Source organism: Echinops telfairi, unplaced genomic scaffold, assembly GCF_000313985.2.
Source record: "Echinops telfairi isolate 266 unplaced genomic scaffold, ASM31398v2 ScPeMD7_7;HRSCAF=31, whole genome shotgun sequence".
Lineage (NCBI taxonomy): Eukaryota > Metazoa > Chordata > Mammalia > Afrosoricida > Tenrecidae > Echinops > Echinops telfairi.
In genome coordinates, this window is record NW_022103904.1 from 8,582,108 (window position 1) to 8,599,825 (window position 17,718).

General features: G+C 42.3%; 1 protein-coding gene across 1 annotated transcript in view; it reads right to left on the reverse strand.

The window, feature by feature from the left end:
• The window catches only part of GLI3 (GLI family zinc finger 3), a 324,180-nt gene extending 308,168 nt beyond the window's left edge, over positions 1–16,012 (reverse strand). Inside the window, exon 1 of the mRNA XM_045286286.1 lies at positions 15,855–16,012. Coding sequence (XP_045142221.1) covers positions 15,855–15,978 — 124 coding nt within the window. The 5' untranslated portion in view covers positions 15,979–16,012. The remainder of the gene's footprint in view (positions 1–15,854) is intronic.
• Between the last annotated feature and the right edge of the window lie 1,706 nt (positions 16,013–17,718).

Here is a 17,718-nt window from a genome sequence, read left to right on the forward strand (position 1 = left end):
CGCAGATAATGCAGTTTGGCAGTTATGTAGTGACAGAATTTGGCAAATGTATAACAATATAATGTGGCAGTTATAAAATGATGCAGTCCTCCTCCATTTTTTAATGTGTTGTGGTCTCCTTCTATTTCCCCATAATGCTATTTTTGCATAAAGACCTGGTCTTTGGAAGTTAACCATGTTGATAAATAATGAGCGTGTGTAATGTGAAGTTTCCATATTTGCACGCTGACTTTCTCACAGTGTCCACCCTACCCATCAACAGTTTGAAAATGCTGATCTACTTTCGAATGATGACTAAGTCACATTTTGTAGTGGGCTCAGCTAATGTAACCAGTTCTTTCTGACAGAGGTTATCTCTACATTACACTTACAACCCTGACCTTTTGGAAGAGTAGGAACAAAATTAACCTTTCTTATATAAATTTAATATTTTTTTCTTAAAAAAAATGAGAGGAATCAGAAGCATGAAAGAGTTTTACCATTCTTCTTATCATCTAATGCTGCTAAAAAGAGAATTTTAAAAATCTTTGCATTTAGGCAGATGAAGGTCTATCCAGCAATAGGTGCATATGAGAGACCAAACCCCCTTTTAAATAAAATTCAAAAACAAAGTAAATCAATCAAGAGTACTACCACAGGCTATACCAACACTCCTCAACATGCAAGAACAATCAACAATAGATCTTTGGCACACTGCATTCCACACTAATCAACCACTTAGGATTTACCTAAGTGAATTACCAATAGATACATTCATGTATACACACACACACACACACACACTTGCATATACGTATATGTAGGCATCCCTTAACATTCATAGTATAGTCTGTGAAATAGAACTTTGTGTGATTTGGACTTTGTATGACCACCATACAATGACACACAGCAAGTCCCTGTACAATCATTAGTTACTGTAGTTGTTGTGCACCATCGAGTTAGTTGTAACTCATAGCAACCCTGTGTATAGTAGAAGGAAACATTTCCTAGCCCTGCACCATCCTCATAATCATTGTTCACTGTCGCCTGTCATATTAAAACTTGAAGGAAGGAGCCTGCTAGAAAAAGCTCAGGAGCTGTATCCTCTGACTACAGGAGGTTGGGTTTGCCAGATGTGTAACTGAGCACAACGGGGGCTGCCCCACCAGTCCGGATCAGGACTTCGCTTACATCTGAGTGAGAAGGAAGTGTGGTGCGGTAGGTCCAAGGATCGGGTGTGCAGGGGCTGGGAGAGTGGCTGTGGTGGCACCCGACTGCTACTGCCTTGTTGCTAAGCCCACTCCCAGATCAAGGAGAGTTGCGGCCTGGAACCAAGAACCCAGGAACCCCCTGGGCCCAGCCAGCACTGCTAGTGGCCATTGCGGTGTGCCATGAGTCAGTCTTTAAGGCTCTGGAGATGGGACCAAATGAAGCCAGGAGAGGAGAGGAGAGAAAAGTGGGGTCGGGCTGTGCTGTGGAGGCCTGTTGCTCCTTCACTTTAGGGGTTGTGATCTTTACAACCCTTAGAGGGATGTAATAAACAAAAGGAGAGCTGTTTGCCCTTGAAAACAAAAGAACATCTTATGAGACCATGGACATATATGGGCAAGGTACTGCCTGGACACACACACACACACACATGAGAAGTAAAATAGTATTGCTACAACATCATAGACACTTTTGTTTAAAAAAAAAAAACATTAAAAAGTGAAGCTGTTGTTTCTCATCAGATTCTTCATCTAGGTCTATGCACTTCAGAAAGTGCTATTTCTCCCTCCCTAACCCTTTCCTGGACTCTGCACTCATCAATTTACACCAGATCAAAGCAGCAGTTGTGTTATCCTCAAGGGACTTAAATCATTTTCCTTTTAAATGTTCTCTGAGTTTGGAGAGCAAAATGAGGTGTGAAGGGGCAAGACCAGGGCTGGATGAGGCAAGGTTTCCCAAGAAAATTCTCCTAAGACAACCCTTGTGACATTCAAGCAATGAGCAGGTACACTGTCAGGATGGGGGGCGGGGGAACTCCATGTTTTCCAGGTCGCTTTCTCACCAATGCAGTTTTCCTTTCGGTTCTTCTCGACTTCTCCATAATGTGATGGTCCTAGCCCTTCAAGAAAAGTCTTATCAAGATCACCCTAAAAATAAAGTCACCCCAACCTTCTCAGCCACGAATTTAGCTGGCCCAGCAGAGGCCCTCAGAAGCCACTGTTTGGAAAGGTACCCTAAGGTGCTTTGGGTTTGAAGGCATCCAAAAGAGACTAAGAGAAGTATATTCCTGAGAGAACTTATCTGCTGTCATCCACTGATTGCAGGTATATGTTCAAAATAATTTGGTTTGGAATAAGCCATGCATGTATGAGTAAACCTTTATAGCACTACTTTTTCAAAGAACGAAATTATACATATACACACATGCACATGTGTGTGATGGTAAGCCTTTTTTTTTTAATTGACCAAGTTTTTCAGGTCAAACTGATGGATGAAAAAATTCTATATTTCTGTGAAACTGATCAAAGAAAGGGCTTTGAATTTATGTGAAAAGGTTTCCCATTAAGATGGTAGCTATTTTTTTCCCCAAGTATGATCCTTTTTAATTGCGGAAAAGAGCCCAAAGGCTTTGTCAAGGGGCACATGTTTTCTATAAATCAAAACATAAATAAATGTGTGATTATTTCACTGGGCATACATATGGTTTTTGCTAAGTAAACTCTATTTATAAAACATTGTTAGCCTACACCGGAACCACTGTCAACATTTATAGGAAAGGAACTTTTCTACTGCTCTGAAACTTGCCAAGATTTGAAAACAAGCTTAGAAGCATTACTTCTCCAAGGCAGGTTTGATTTTAACTTAAAGTGAAATGGGCCACTGTGCACTGTTCATTTTTTTAATGCTTGAGAGAAATCTTCAATTGGATATTAGGTTTATAATTTACCAGGAAATATTTACAATGCCAGAAGTTCCAGTCTGAATCATTCCGATCTTCTCATCTTTCGAGAATTTCTCTTTGGATTTTAGGCAAGGGTCTCGAATTATTTTTTTCTTCTCACTGGCAATGAAACAAAAAAATAATCTCTGAAAGGGGGGGGGTTCTCCAACACCCACTAAGGCTTAATGAAAACAATTGCCTGTCATCTTCTCCAAAGGCTCATTTGCATGACCTTGTCTCTGTGGAAACTGCCCCTAGACCATAAGCACAATTAGCCTCCCTACTCATAGAGCAGACCCCAAAATAAAGTTTCTATGAAAGGAATTGGCCGTAAACAAGCATACAGCAATGGGCCTTGACAACCAGTAGAAAACCATAGAAGACAACAATAACTTTAATAATAATTTACATTCTCTGCTTTCCATTCAACTTTTCTCCCTTGGCTGCAGTGCCTTCCAAGAGAATTTTTTGTGATGCTTTAAATTTTCATCCAAGTAGCACTCAAACCCTAGTCTGGATGGGCCTACGCCAATACTTACAGTACAGTCATGAACAGAGTTTACGAAAGAGACCTGTTTCTCTTGCTCTCTTTTTATTTTAATATTTCTATTGATGCTGTATCTTCCACAATCACAAGACTCATTGCCCCTTGGCATTAAATGCATTTGTTTTCATTTTTGAAGAGAACCACACCAGCAGAAATGCATCGAACTCTTGAAGGACAAGGAAAAAAAGGTTCAACAATTCCACACACAAAAAATGTTTAAAATAATAATAATAGGTTTTTTAAATCTGCATAAGAAACATAGATATTTCTGAGATAATAAAACATTTCAATATATAGTGAACGATTACCGATCATGTAAATTACCTGTCTATGATTAAACTGCTTTGGAAACAATATAAATGTTTTCTCAACCAAATGCTGGTTTCAAAATACTTAGCCCAAATCGTATGGAAAAATCTCTTAAGGGGGTCTCTGTGGGTCAGGGGAGGGGAGGCCGTTCCCTAGCAGCTAACAATCACAGATTTAAAGGGACAGGTTGCTTATTAAATGCAAACATGCTTTCAATAAACATAAAGGTAGATATCATCTAGATAGAAAGATAGACCAACCAACAGGCAAGCAGACTTGATACAGAAGAAAAATACATCTGTGTATAATTCATTTTTACAATTTTGCTGATTACAAACTAGCAACCCTCATGGTAGACACTAATGAATTTGAAATTATAAGGCAGACATGCAGAATTCTCCAGAACTTCTGTTCCTAATCAATCACCAGAGATCAGTGACATCATTAAAGCCTTTGATCACAGCTCCTCTTTCAAGCTCAGATGGGACTGGATTGATCCTTGCTCGCCCAGAGAACGGAGAAACACCTAAGCATACAATTCACTGTGAAACAGGAGAAGTATTAGAAATCTCTCCCCTACCCCAGGAGCTTATCCCCTTCAAGAGGAACCCAGAGTGCATTCCAGAGCAGTCAAACACCAAACAAAAGAAGCCGCCCCTTAAACACAAACCTAATTCCCATCTTAGAAAGATTCCCAAAATGCTCAAGAGGGAAGGACTGGTAAACTACTTTTCTTTCAAAGAACCCAGGTTATAAACCCTCAAGTTTGGTCTTCCTTATCCAATAAACACACTCAGGACACTCCCCAACTCTCTTTACTGTGGGTGAGGTGTGGAGAAGGAGCCCAGCACTTAACATAATTCCTGCACGGCCTTCTCCTTCTGTATTTTACTTAAGGAGTCTTAACTAAATGCTAGTTACTCTACCTTGATTCATGGCCAGAAGAAAGCCCCTGCATATAACGTTGGCTCCTATCATCTCAGAGCACTTGGACAGCAGCCACTCGGAATGTTACGATCTGCAATGGTCTCACTGAGAATGGAAAGTTTTCACTGACCTCTACTACTTCAGATCCATTGTTGTGAAACGTGCACCCGCCAACCACCTCCTTATTTGTAATCCAAATCTAATTGAGCTTCTAGAACAGTTGGTGGAATGTGGTTTATTATCCCCCTCATCAGGTGATCAATGATTTCATTAATAAGACAGATAACAAAACTGTCATATCATCGACACTGTTATGAAAGATGATCCTGGCTTCCCGCTCCATTTTCCAAGGTCCAGGGTTCTCCGTGGCAGCTCTGAGTCCATTCAATATTTTCCACAGACAGAGAAAAGTGAAAATCCATTTTGAAACCAATTTCAATTAGGATCCAGAAGCTGTTATCACAGGTGTCGCAGAATGGGTCCGTAAGTGGAAATGTCGCCTATCCATTCTGAAATGAAACCTTATCAGGGGCTACAAAGATGGCTGGGGACAGCCTATCTGTAAATTACTTTTCGTCCTGTGTTAACTCAACCTTAGTTCTGTCATATGGAATTATTTCCATCCACTAGTAATAATCTAATGATTAACTAGACACTGTCCCCAAACAGCTTTCAGCTGACCAAGGCTGTCCCCTTCGACACGGGTACAGATGCAAATATACCAGAGACCGCAAAGGTAGAGGCGCGCTTTAAATGAGGGAACTTAAAAGTTTATTATGGGAAATAAAAGCAGCACGTCTCCACCCATTGCATTCCTGGTGATTCTTCAATTGCAAACTCCAAGGCCCGTTATTTCATTAATGCAGCACCCAAGTAGTGAGGCTTTTCTCTCACATCCTCAGGCTCCTTTTAGCAAATTATCCCATGACGGCGGATTTATTCAGTCAAAGACCTCGGACTTTGAGAGGCAACAAAAGAATCAAGAGACTTTCTGGTCCACCTGCCTGGCGAATGATGAGGCAGGGAAAAGTCTCCCCCAGAGAAACCAATCAAACCATTGTGTGGCACAGTCAGACCTTTCCAACTGTCAAGCCAGAGAGCAGGGAAAGAGATGAAAGAAGGCGGATGAAACTACCATTTACGGAACCATGTGGGAATGGTCTCCTAAGATTTAATAATTGGGATGGAACTCAACTTTCTACAACTAAGGGAAGGGGGAGAGGAGGGGAAAGAAAGAGACTGAGAGGAGAAAAGGGAGGGAAAGGAAAAAGCAGCAGCGTAAACCAGACTAGGAATAACTTTGACCTTAAACTCCCCTATCTGATATCAACTGCCGTGTTTATCAAAGGGGGGGGGGCAAAAGAAGGGGGTGGGGGGCACTTTTTTTTAAAGCTTCTGATTTTCTTCCCCTAGCTCACAGCAGCGGCGGCATTAAGTACTCTGATTTTAACCTTAATGCAAAGTAACAAAAACAACGACCCCAAAAAGCCCTTATTAATAGGGCTGCCAGGTAGTTTTAAATATAAAATGTCAGTTTTAAATTAGCCCGGCATTGATTCAACTCAAGAAAAGAAAGGCTCAAACTGGCAGAGACACTCTGTTGTGTATTTCTGGGCAGTTTTCAAAAACACCCTCGTGATTTCACAAGTTCAACATTCGATATTTAAATTGGGGGCAGAGGGCTCTCAGAAAATCCTGTTAAAAAGGCCTTTCAAAAAAATCATGATTTTTTTTTAAATATGAAAATAAACAATGCCAAGCAGATACACCAGTTCTAAGATTTTTTTCTTTTTAAAACGATTACTGGTGACTCAGTCAAGTTTAAAAGCACATGTATTTGTTGTTACTGTGTATCTTGCTTGCAGTGGTGGTTAATGATTGTAAGGATTTATCAAAACCCATAGAACTGGACACCACGAAGCAACTCTCACTGCTTATAATTTAAAAATAGGTAAGCAAAAGTTAAAACCCATGGGATCTGGAAGCATTTCCATATAATCCGAATATGGGAAAACCAGAGGTTTTTTCCTTACACCATCATCAGCCTGCCTCCTCGGCTGTCAGAGACCACCAGTGCTCAGTGGGATAAGATTGGTACGAGACAGGAGGACCTTTCCTCCCACAATAACTATTTTGTCCCTTGAACTCCCGTTTTTATGGTTGCTGTTTCTGATTCTGTTCCTGGAAATCTGAAAGCATGCACCTCCTTGATCACAAGTAGGAAAGGTCACCGAGAAAACTTCCCACAAGCACAGCACACTATGGTGATCCTCCTGTTCAGTTGCAAATTTGGCAAATTATGGCAAAACCGGACTGATCATGATTCCTGATTTATCTGAGCACCTCCAAGAACTCTAGCCAAATTCACTGCCATTCAGTCTTCCCGACCCTACAGGACAGAGTACAGCTGCTCCTTTGAGTTTCTAAGGCCCATGGATTTTTTTTTTTTTTAAGCAGAAAACCTTCTCTTTTTGCTTCAGGGCGGCCAATGGCTTAGAACTGCTGACCTTGGGGTTAGTAGCCCAACATGTAACCCACCACACCACCGGGGCTCCTTTCTGAGCACCTAGGGCCGGTTACTTTAGAGGAAAAAGCTCAATGTTATTTAAATAGAAATAAAGGAGTTTTTTGCCCTCTGGGGAGCACCTTAGTACAAAATTACTGATTCCATCTGATAATCTCAATGAGTGTTAATGAATGAGAAGCAGACCCTAAAAACATTTGATTCGTTACATCCTGACTTTTGCCAATTTCTAGATTGGTGTTTCGAAGTCCGATCTCCTAATGCCAGATCGGATCACCTACTGGCCTGGTAAGCGAGAACCCCACGACCACGATGATTGTCAGGATTTTCTTCATTCTCCCAATCAGATTAGAGTTTCGAATGTTTCTGGTTACTAACCAATGATTTCGTGCTGACAGGAGCGCTATGAAATGCGGCAATTAATTAACGGCTGCCAAATTATACACATAATTATCTATAACTATTAGTAATAATCTCTGCCAGCTTTGAGTATTCCCTATAGCAGGTTCAGAGACATTAACTAATTAAACACAAGTCACTTAGCAATTCACAGGCAGGCTAAGGATTCAAATCCTGGCACCTCGCTGCACAGTTCTTGCTCTTACCCACATCCTAAACCCACATAGGGGCTGTTATTCATGGCCCCTCCCCGACGGTCCTGTGGAATATTCTGGCAAGCCTGTGCACTTCGTAAGTTCATTGAACATCTCAATTGATGCTCTCTCCACAATAAGACGATGGATTACAGGAGTAGGGAGGGAGGAGGTGGGTGACAAGCCAGATGCTACTCTCAAAAAGTTTAACTAAAATGTGAAGGTTATTAAATTTCACTAGTTTCCAAAAGGACTTATGACCGTATGGGATGAGGACAAGCCTAAAAAGGATATATTCGAGTTTGAGAAGAATTTACTCATTCAGTGATGTTAGAAAAAGCACTCTCTCTGTAGACCAACATGTTAAGTACAGTGGCTGCCCATCAGACGGGAATGTTAGACTGGGGTCGGGTTTTGAGATATTTAGAGAGTGAGTGAACATTTCAAACTGAGCAAGTAGCTGGGAGCCACAGAGGACCCACGGTGGCACAGCAAGTTAAGCACTGGGCTCCCAGCTACTGCACCGGAGAAAGATGAGGCAGTCTGGTCTGCTTCCACAAAAGCTTGCTGCCTCAGAAACCCCAGAGAGCCCTTCTATTCTGACTCATGAGGGCTCTGTGACTCAGAATGTCCTCAAGGGCCGTGGGTTTGGTTTGGGGTAACCACAGAATGTTCTAGGGGCAGGTGTGCAGCAAGAGTAGAACTATTCTAAGATTAATCTGACAGGTGTGTGTGCACAGGATGAGAAGAGCTAAGACCAAAGGCACAAGTGACCAGTTAGAAGGCTACGTGAACTGATGAGTTTGTTGAATTGTACTGCGGTGTTGTGTGTGTTGCTGTGATGCTGGAAGCTAAGCCACTGGTATTTCACATACCAGCAGGGTCACACAGAGTGAACAGGTTTCAACAGTTTCCAGACTAACAATAAACAGACTGTGGCAAAGAAGGACTAGGCTGTTCACTTGAATTAGTCACTGATAACCCTGAGGATAGCACCAAAACATGTTACTTTAACTGTCAAGGTAAAGGATCCCAGGTGGCATCGTGGGTTAAGGGTTGGACGGCCAACCACAAGGCTGGCGTTCACACCCACCAGGGGGCTCCACAGGAGAAAAAGAGGAAGCTGTCTGCTCCTGGAGAGATTTACCATCTCACAAACCCTAGGGAGGAGCTCTATTCGGCCCTATTGGTCCCTACAAGGTAGAATATATTGGAATGCGGTGGGTGGGTTTTGGGTAGGAGGTAGGAAGGTCTTAACTAACATAGTAGCAGGAGTCATGGCATTTAGAGACATGAATGAATCATTAGGAGACATCAATTCCCAGGCCCAGAAAGTATAAGGGGTAAGAGTGGGGGTGTCAAACGTGATGGCAGTTTCGAGCTTCAGTGACTACATGAATCATAATATACTGAACCAAAAATAGAGGATTCAGTGGATGCCTAAGTTTAGAGAGGAAACTCCCTTCTACTGAAATGGATCTAAAGCGCAGGAGCCAGAAATATGAGTTGAGAGCAAGGGCAGAGGACTCTAACTGGAGGCCTGGAAGCTCTCTAAGAAGGGATGAAAGTCCCATACAGCACAAACTAAGATACAAACAACACTAACTGAAGAAACAGTTGAACCCCCCTCCCCCCCAAAAGATTCCAGATCAAGAATTTACATACTGTTTCTACAGTTAAGACTTAATAGGTAACTTGGTCGTCAAGGTTAAAGAAACCAAAATAGATTTTCTTAAAATAATCTTCCCCGTTGTCTGTCTTAACAAGACATTTAGAAGGAAGATAGAAAACTTGGGAATATTTATCTATCTTTCCGTACTTCAGATGTACAATCTTGGTCACACTTGGGATTTGTGAAACATCTTGAACTATTTTTCAAACATCTGAATGCAGCAAATTCAAAGTTGCTTTTGCCAAACATTTTTTCCCTCAATTTCAAAAACCCATGTGTATGTTCAAGAAAACACAATCCTTTTGTTTTGAATTCATAACCTTTAACTCATCAACGGGCTTTTTCCTAATAACAATGGCTGATGATTCCTGAGCTCTTACTATGCAGTGCTTTTACTAAGCACCTACAGGAACTGCTTCGTTTAAATATCCTTGAGAACCTGAGAAGTATGTCTACCCATTATCTTACTAAACAGATGAGGAAGGTGGGACATTGAAAAGTAAACTAGCCATAGCCAAAAAGTCAGGCTTTGACCTTGGTAGAACTTAACCCAAGCTTTTAGATTCCAAAACCTGAGAGTGCTTCTAACCAACATCCTATAATTTCAAATTCATTTAACCTGAAAATGGCCTTTCTGTGCACCCATCACGTGCCAGCAAATGGGATACAGTCAAGAAAGAAAGGCTGACTATCTGAATGGTCAAGAAAACTAACACTTACAAACTACCACCTACCCTGTGGGAACGAACTACCCATTTCTGACCAGAACTAGTAAACAGACTCTGAAATAAGGTCAAGGCAACAAAAGCTAAAGGTGGGGACCGTCCCTGACTCTTGAACTCTGAAAAAATTCATCCATCATGCTTCCAGCGCGGAGACTGGAGATGTGAAGATTAACATCTACTTAATGGGCAGGCAAATCTCAAGGCCAGGAAGTAGCTAGAAATGTAGGCAACAAGGGCATCTCCTTAAATATTTGCAGACCACAAACCTCAAAGATGTTCTTACTGAAGCAGAGGAATGAAGACCAAGCCACCCCGCCCCCAGCCCTTCCATTCACCACCTCCGTTTTTGTTTTCTTTTCTTTTGTTTTTATTCTAAAGACTCAAATTGAACAAGAGAACTTCCTCTCTCTTATTAATCAACTGGGGTGTCACGTTGCATCTTCATTAGGATAATCGGTTCTGCTTTCTATCGTTTTATGGTATGTTCCCAATAACTATCAGATCCGATACATTTTCCCAAGACCACGGCCTGCATACGTTTATTATTAGTTCCTTTCATTTTTAAAGCAGAGTTGTAGGTTAATGAGCAATATCAAATTACTCTTAAAAAAAATCATAAACCAAAAAACGTAAAAGGTAAAAAGCCAGACGTTAAAAGAAGTTTCATGGGATTGTGAGAATTTAAAAATCTTGGAAGACCTAGTTAGAAAACTTTCATGACTAAATCCATACACTAGAGGCAAGCTGCAAACCATCTACTGGGGCATTTTTAGTTATAATGTTAGCCAATGAACAGACTTGCACATTTTAAGTCGATTGTTTTTTGTTCTTCTGGGGGTCCATCAAGTCTGTTCCGGCCCATGGTAACCCTGTGTACCACAGAACACAATACTGTACTGCCTGGTCCTGCACCGTCCTCGAAATGGTTCCTGAGCCTATTGTTGCAGCCACTGTGTTAATCCATCCCCTAATACCTATGCATACACTCTGCATATAAAAGACACTATCTTAGACACCAAAAGCAAACCCATAAACCCCAACCGCACTTAAGAAATAATTCAAACACACTACAGAATACCATGTGACACAGAAGAAAAATGACGAATCTGTGAAACAGCCCATAATGTGGATCAGCCTGGAGGGCATTATGCTGAATGAAATCAGACAAACACGTACACATACCAGAAAAACCCACCCAAATACTGTTTGAGATCACTATCAGAAAATGTCAAGAATAGGTTGTCAAACGAAAAGAAACATTCTCTGATGGTTGGGGGAGAGGGTAAATTACTAACTAGAGTGTAGGCACAGATTTACTTAAGTGAAAAGGAAGACAATAATAAAAGTGGGGAGGGGTCAGCAAAAGATGATGAAGACAATGAAAGACACTGGAGTCCAATTGTTGAAGGCAATGGTATTGTGATAGACACAATAATGTGATACACAACCCTGAATTAACGATGATGTGCAAGTGGATGCATAGCAAACTGAGCAGGTAGGGGAAGGAGAGGGGGAGTACACCTATGACTGTATTTAGGTTAGTCACAGGCTATCCTCCAGATGTGTTGGCACATGCTGCAAACACATGCATGAATATAATCGAGCACACAAGGGACAAAGTTGTGAAAAGTTCTTAGCCAGAATCAAACCCTTCGAGGGAGTGAGTTGCTGGGCCAGGGGGCTCAGCATCAAAATCTTGGAGAACATCAAGGTCAACTCCCACATCATAGTCCACAAAGGCAAACTAGACAGAAAGATTCGGGAAACTAGTTATCATCACCTTGGCCATCTCAGTTTCCGAAGGAACACGAGAACTTAGAAGCATGGGCACACGAGATGCACATGGCGATTCCTGCGGAAAGGCTACTGAAGGGTCTATGTTGGCACAGCCTGTAAATCTCACAAAATAAATGTGGCTTGTGACTTAGAACAAAGCTGTACCCATGTGTTACTTTAAATGTCAGTGTTAGGTGGCACAGGCTTATTTGAAAATGCCATTCCAGATTTCTGACCCTTACATTTTGGTGGTGCGCACGTGCGCCCTTAGATAAAACTCTGCATTCATGTTATTCAAGCAGCAGATCCTCAGTTGGGGAAAGTCAGAAAACAGATCTGTAGGGACATGCACTGGAATGTGCATGGTTTGGCTGGGAGGCTCACAATCATGAACAAATTGCAGCACATAATGGCCTGGAAAAGTTAATTAAGTCAACCACCACAAGTGCCAATAACAAAAATTTTTTTGTTTGTTTGCTTCTTTTTAATCATGGAATTGTAAACATGAGACAAAGTGCATATATTATATTCATTTGGTTCTTGATGCAATCTCTCAATTACAAATTACTGCATTTCAGCACTTTGTAAAGAAAGCATAAGGTCCCAGAAATAGATGCAATCATTGTAGGCATCCATATTCATGTTCCAATTAATGAATAACCCTTTCAAAAGACCTAGGTAATGCAAATGGTCAATACAATCACCTCTAACAGAAAGGCCGGAAGTTTCCGAAGTTTCCGTACACCCAGAGGTGCCTCAGACAATGGCCTGCTAATTGCCTTAAGCAATCAGCCACTGAGGAGCCCAAGAAGCACAATTCTGCTCTAACACACTTGGGGGGTGTGAGCAGTTGAAGAGAGTGCCCTGGTAACTAACGGACCCCTATTTTATATTTTTTTATAATGTTTATAGGGAAACTAGATTAAGACGGATTGACCTTGGTAATGGTAGCCCCTTATCAGCATATACCATGGTACCAACCATGGAAAGCCTGGCATCAACACAACTCTGACATCCAAAGGGGGCCTCGGACCAACACGCCCACTTCCATGAGGTACCACTCTGCAGCATGGAGGTGTGTGTAGCACCAGGTGCGGAGCTTGTGGGACAAAGAGAAAGCACCCCATTTGCAGCAACTGCACACTCCTTAGAAAGAAAGGTCAAGATCCTCTGAGCTACAGAGATGGCGACTCCTTTGTCAAGGGTACGCACGGTGGAGAAAGATCACTGACATCATGAGCACTGCTTACATAAGGCACTAGCAGAGTAACGCGTGCCTTTTCCTTTGCTCCCCTTTTATCCGGGGTTTGCATTGGCTTATTTGTCTTCCCAGAATCTTCCAGGCAGTTTTACAACCCAAGTCTATAATTATTGCTTCCATGGTTTCTTTCATTTGGTTGGTCATGATGCTGTCTCAAAATACAACATAATAAATATCTTAGAAGAAATGGGAGCAGCAGAAAAGAATGTCTTTCTACCCGGGATTTCCAAGACAGCTATCATTCAGGCATGTGCCTGGCAAACTTAGATAATGCGCTTCCACCCCAAATGGCAGATTTTGTGCATGTTTAGGAGTGAATGTGTGCTTACCAGGGACAGGCGGGGAGGAGAGCTAATGGAGTGCTGTTTAGTAAACAGAGCTGTGAGTACTCTGAAGTGTAAGGCCAACTTTTATACATCACTGCTCCTTCTCTGGCTAGCTTTCTCTGCACTGGGGGATGGGCAATCCCAAGTCAGCCACCACTTGAGTTAAACGGGTTCCTAAGGCAGACCTGTGGTCAAAGGACGGCTCAAGGCGGATGAGCAGCACCGGAAAGACTCCCCGTGTGTGTGCTGGAGTCCTTTGGAAGAACAGACCACTGCTGTGTTTCCACCCTGCATTTCACTCAAAGGTGGGTTGCCCATGTAGGTTCCACGTAGTAGTGTAGCGTCTCCTACCAACTTGCCTGTGTTCTTACTTCTCTCTCTCTCACACACACAGGAACATCATAACCCAAACCCAAAGCTGAGAGGTCACAAAGCAGAATGTGTACACACACTTCATCCTACATGGTACCAGAACAGTCACCAAATAACCAAAGCTCCCTGTACTGGGTCTATTTCTAAAATTAAATGTTGTCTTATTTTTACTAGGTCTAAAAAAAAGAAACAAGAGTAACTTTTTTTTTTTTTAAGGTGGAAAAAATGCCTTTTCTAGCCACACTGGAAGCCATGATGCAAATATACTTGTGGCATTAAAATCACTACGTTGGAATCAACTAGACAGCAGTGGGCTTTGTTGGTTTTGATCGTGATTACCACAAATAAGGGGGGAATAGATGTGTTTTCACAGGTCTAAAAAGGAAATTCATTATTTCAACTGATGAGGAAAGCACTCTCACACTTAAATACTCATGTATCTCCCTAAAGACTAATTCAAAATGGACTCATTAGCCAGCAGGGTTACCAGTCAGCCCCTTCCCACCCTGCCCACACCCCCACCCCAGCAAGGAAAGCCAGCTATGCGCATTCATTAAATTAGGGAAAGGGGAGCAGATGACAGACAGTCAGACAGGGAGGGAACACAGAAGAGCAGTGTCCAGGCTCCTCTGTAGAGGTGTCAAGTCAAACCAGAACCACATTCAGGACTGTAAAGTACACACTTTGTTCCCGAATATTCTGTGCTGTCTCTGGCCTGACCTTACAGTCTTCAAGTTCCAAGCTGCAGTTACCTTTCAAAGCAGTCTGACAATCCGCTGGCATGTAAGAAACTGTAAATTAACCTAGTAAATTCTTTCTCGGAATAAATAAAATATAAGGCCACCAGGAGGGAAACAGCAGGTTGGCTAATGCAAATGAGTGAGCTCAGAGGGAAGAGCCCAGGACCTAGAAGACCTGGCCGGCTCCTTCTTAAGGGCAAATGATAAAGAGCAGGGAAGTTCCGGGAGGCTCGGGAGCCCTGGTGGCACTATGGCTCAGGCTGCTAACTGAAAGGTCATCCGGGGCTCCCTGCTCTGGTTTTGTACTCTCATCAAGACTGACAGCCTCAGAAACCCCCCAGGGCAGCTCTCTGTCCTATTGGGCCAGAATTAACTCCTGGCAGTAAGGTGTGTTTCTTTTGCTTTTAGGGGTGACTATCGCATCTCTGAATAGCAAGCAATAGGTCAAGGACAGTTGAAAACTGGGAAAAGGACCTTAACCTACTCAGTCTGTATTTACTAGAGGGAGGAAGCTCTGGCATGTGTTTTCAATGTTCAATGAATGAACAACAATGCCCTTCAACCCGTGACTTAAAACTGTAGAACACTGCATATAGAAACAGTGTCTATGTTTATCTCGGAATACCATTAAGAAAAGTAAACGTCTAGATGTTAGAAACAACAAAGCCTGTCCAGATACTGGAGTTACCTCAAGGATCAACTGTGAATAAAATCTGAAATCCTACAGAGTTGACTATTTCAAATTGAGGGAGCGAGGGGAGGTGATCCAGACACGAATTTTGACACGGCAACTTGCGTGTCTTTTGTAATAACTAATTATTCTGACTAGTGTAGATTCTCTATGGTGAAATGCAAAGCATGTCGAACTCCTGCCAGACTAATCAAGATGATTTCCAAAATGCCAAAACAGGAACTTCCTACAATAAATAACCTATCACATTTACATCCAAATCAGAAAAAAAAATGGAAGAAAATGAGTATTCAGGCTGCCCAAACTGGGACTACTGAGGCTTGCCCACTCCACACAGACACACACACCCTCCCCCCTCATTGGCTTTCTTCAGCCTCTCAAAGCAAACACACTGGTCCAGGTGTACATGCTCAATTCACAAGGAATGCAGAGACCAGGAAATGACTGCAGGCTGGGCTGCTGGGCAAGCTTGAGGCTGCTCACCGTTGGACGTGGTGCTGGAGGCAACAGCTTTCTCACTGACATCGCTGCGAGTGGAGCATTTCACAATGGCGTTCTCAACCTTCTTCTTCTCAGTAGTCGTGGAGCTGTGGGACTGGGCCTCCATGATATCTTCTCATTACTTCAGCTCTCTTCTCCCCGATAGCACCTTAAAAAATAGCAGCAACAACAACAAAAACAGCATCATCAACTTCCAATCACACTGGAGTGAACTAAAATCTTTTGCAAGGCCCACGACACCTGCCACCTGAAGAGGCAACTCACAATCTGGAAGACCCTGCCAACAGGGCTTGGACAAAACAATGTCTGATGACCTTAGGAATTAAGTCGATCAACTTTTGTCCTCCCTCAAATGACTCTAAAGTTTTGCCCTCAACTACTAACTTGCAGTGCAAGCCCACCCAGGGGTGCCCCAGAATAAAGGGCTGGCAATCTCCTTCCATTAATATAGCCAAGAATACCCTAAGGAGCAGATGGACTCCGTTGCACACGCACTGCCATGAGTTAAAACAGACTTGACAGCAGTGGGTTGGGGTTTGTTTGGGGCCCCTCTCTGTCTACAGACACAAAATGAAAAACATAAATTAATAAAAAGGGGGGGTGTCCAGTATATAAGACTGTCCCCAAATTCCTACTGGGCATTTGTGATTAAATAGTCTAAATATCTCAATTTTCAATGGTGTGTATAGTGTGAAATCTCAGCGTCACACAACTCTTCGAAGTAACATCTTCGATTACCTTTTCAGGTGGTTGGTTTTACTGGAGAAACATTATGAAAGTTTTCCAAAGCTGAAGCCACAGATACAGGTTTACAACACAAATAGACAAATACAAGCCCTGATAATTTCTCATCTTCGATCTCTCCTCGATGTTCTGAATGAGAAGACAATCCAAGCAGCCACTCACTGCCATCTCCTTCCCTAAAACCTCTGACCAGCAATATGTCCTTTAAGCCTAATTCATTCCAGAAAACCACACTACCTTTACAACTCTCTTACAATGGAAGAACATTTCTATTCATTAAGTTACCCTTCAAAAAAACAACGGTGACAAAACGATGTATTCTTGATCCCACAAGGAAAAGCCTGAAGATTGCCTGTAGCCAAGACTAGAATCGCTTCGGACAAGTTCAACTAGTCTGTCCGTCACTCACTTCATTCAAGCAATAATTGCCCTAACTCATCACTCACCAATTGTCACTCTGTTTGGCTCATGTTCTTGGTTGCAGTCATGATCTATGCCTTCAACGAATACAAGAAAGGATGAAAAAGCAGCCTTACTGGTAAGTTTTCTTCCAGCGCTCTGGAAGAACTGCAAAACTCATGTTCAGCATTTTTTCGGCCTAGTCATTTGCTTATTTTCTCCAATTGGCAAACAAGGTTGAAACACCACCATGGTCAAGCAAAAACAATAATTAGTAAAATGAAGTAAGCAAATGCGAAACTGAGTGAAAGAATTAAAACTGGAGAAGTATTTTCAGCCCGTCTTAACTAGAAGATTGAAAAAGAACGGAAGATCTTTCTTCCTTGTACACTGAAATCCCCGCCTGGCGTGGCATTCAAGTGACGAGGGAGTTTAAGAACCAGTGTCACATGGTGCTGTCGCACCAGCTCTTCCCCTAACTTCCATCTTTCCTCTTGATGATCCAGTGGCATTCATTGTAAAACACACACGTTATTTAAGAACAGCTTCTCTAGAAGGAAAAAGGGAAAAGAAGCTCTCACTTGAATTTACATATCAATCGTAAGATCCACTCCAAATTCAGAAGCATCCCTCAGAGAGCACAAAGGACAAGCAGTGAGCAAGCTGCCTGACTCTTTCAGCAGGGCTGGCCCAGTGCACAAAT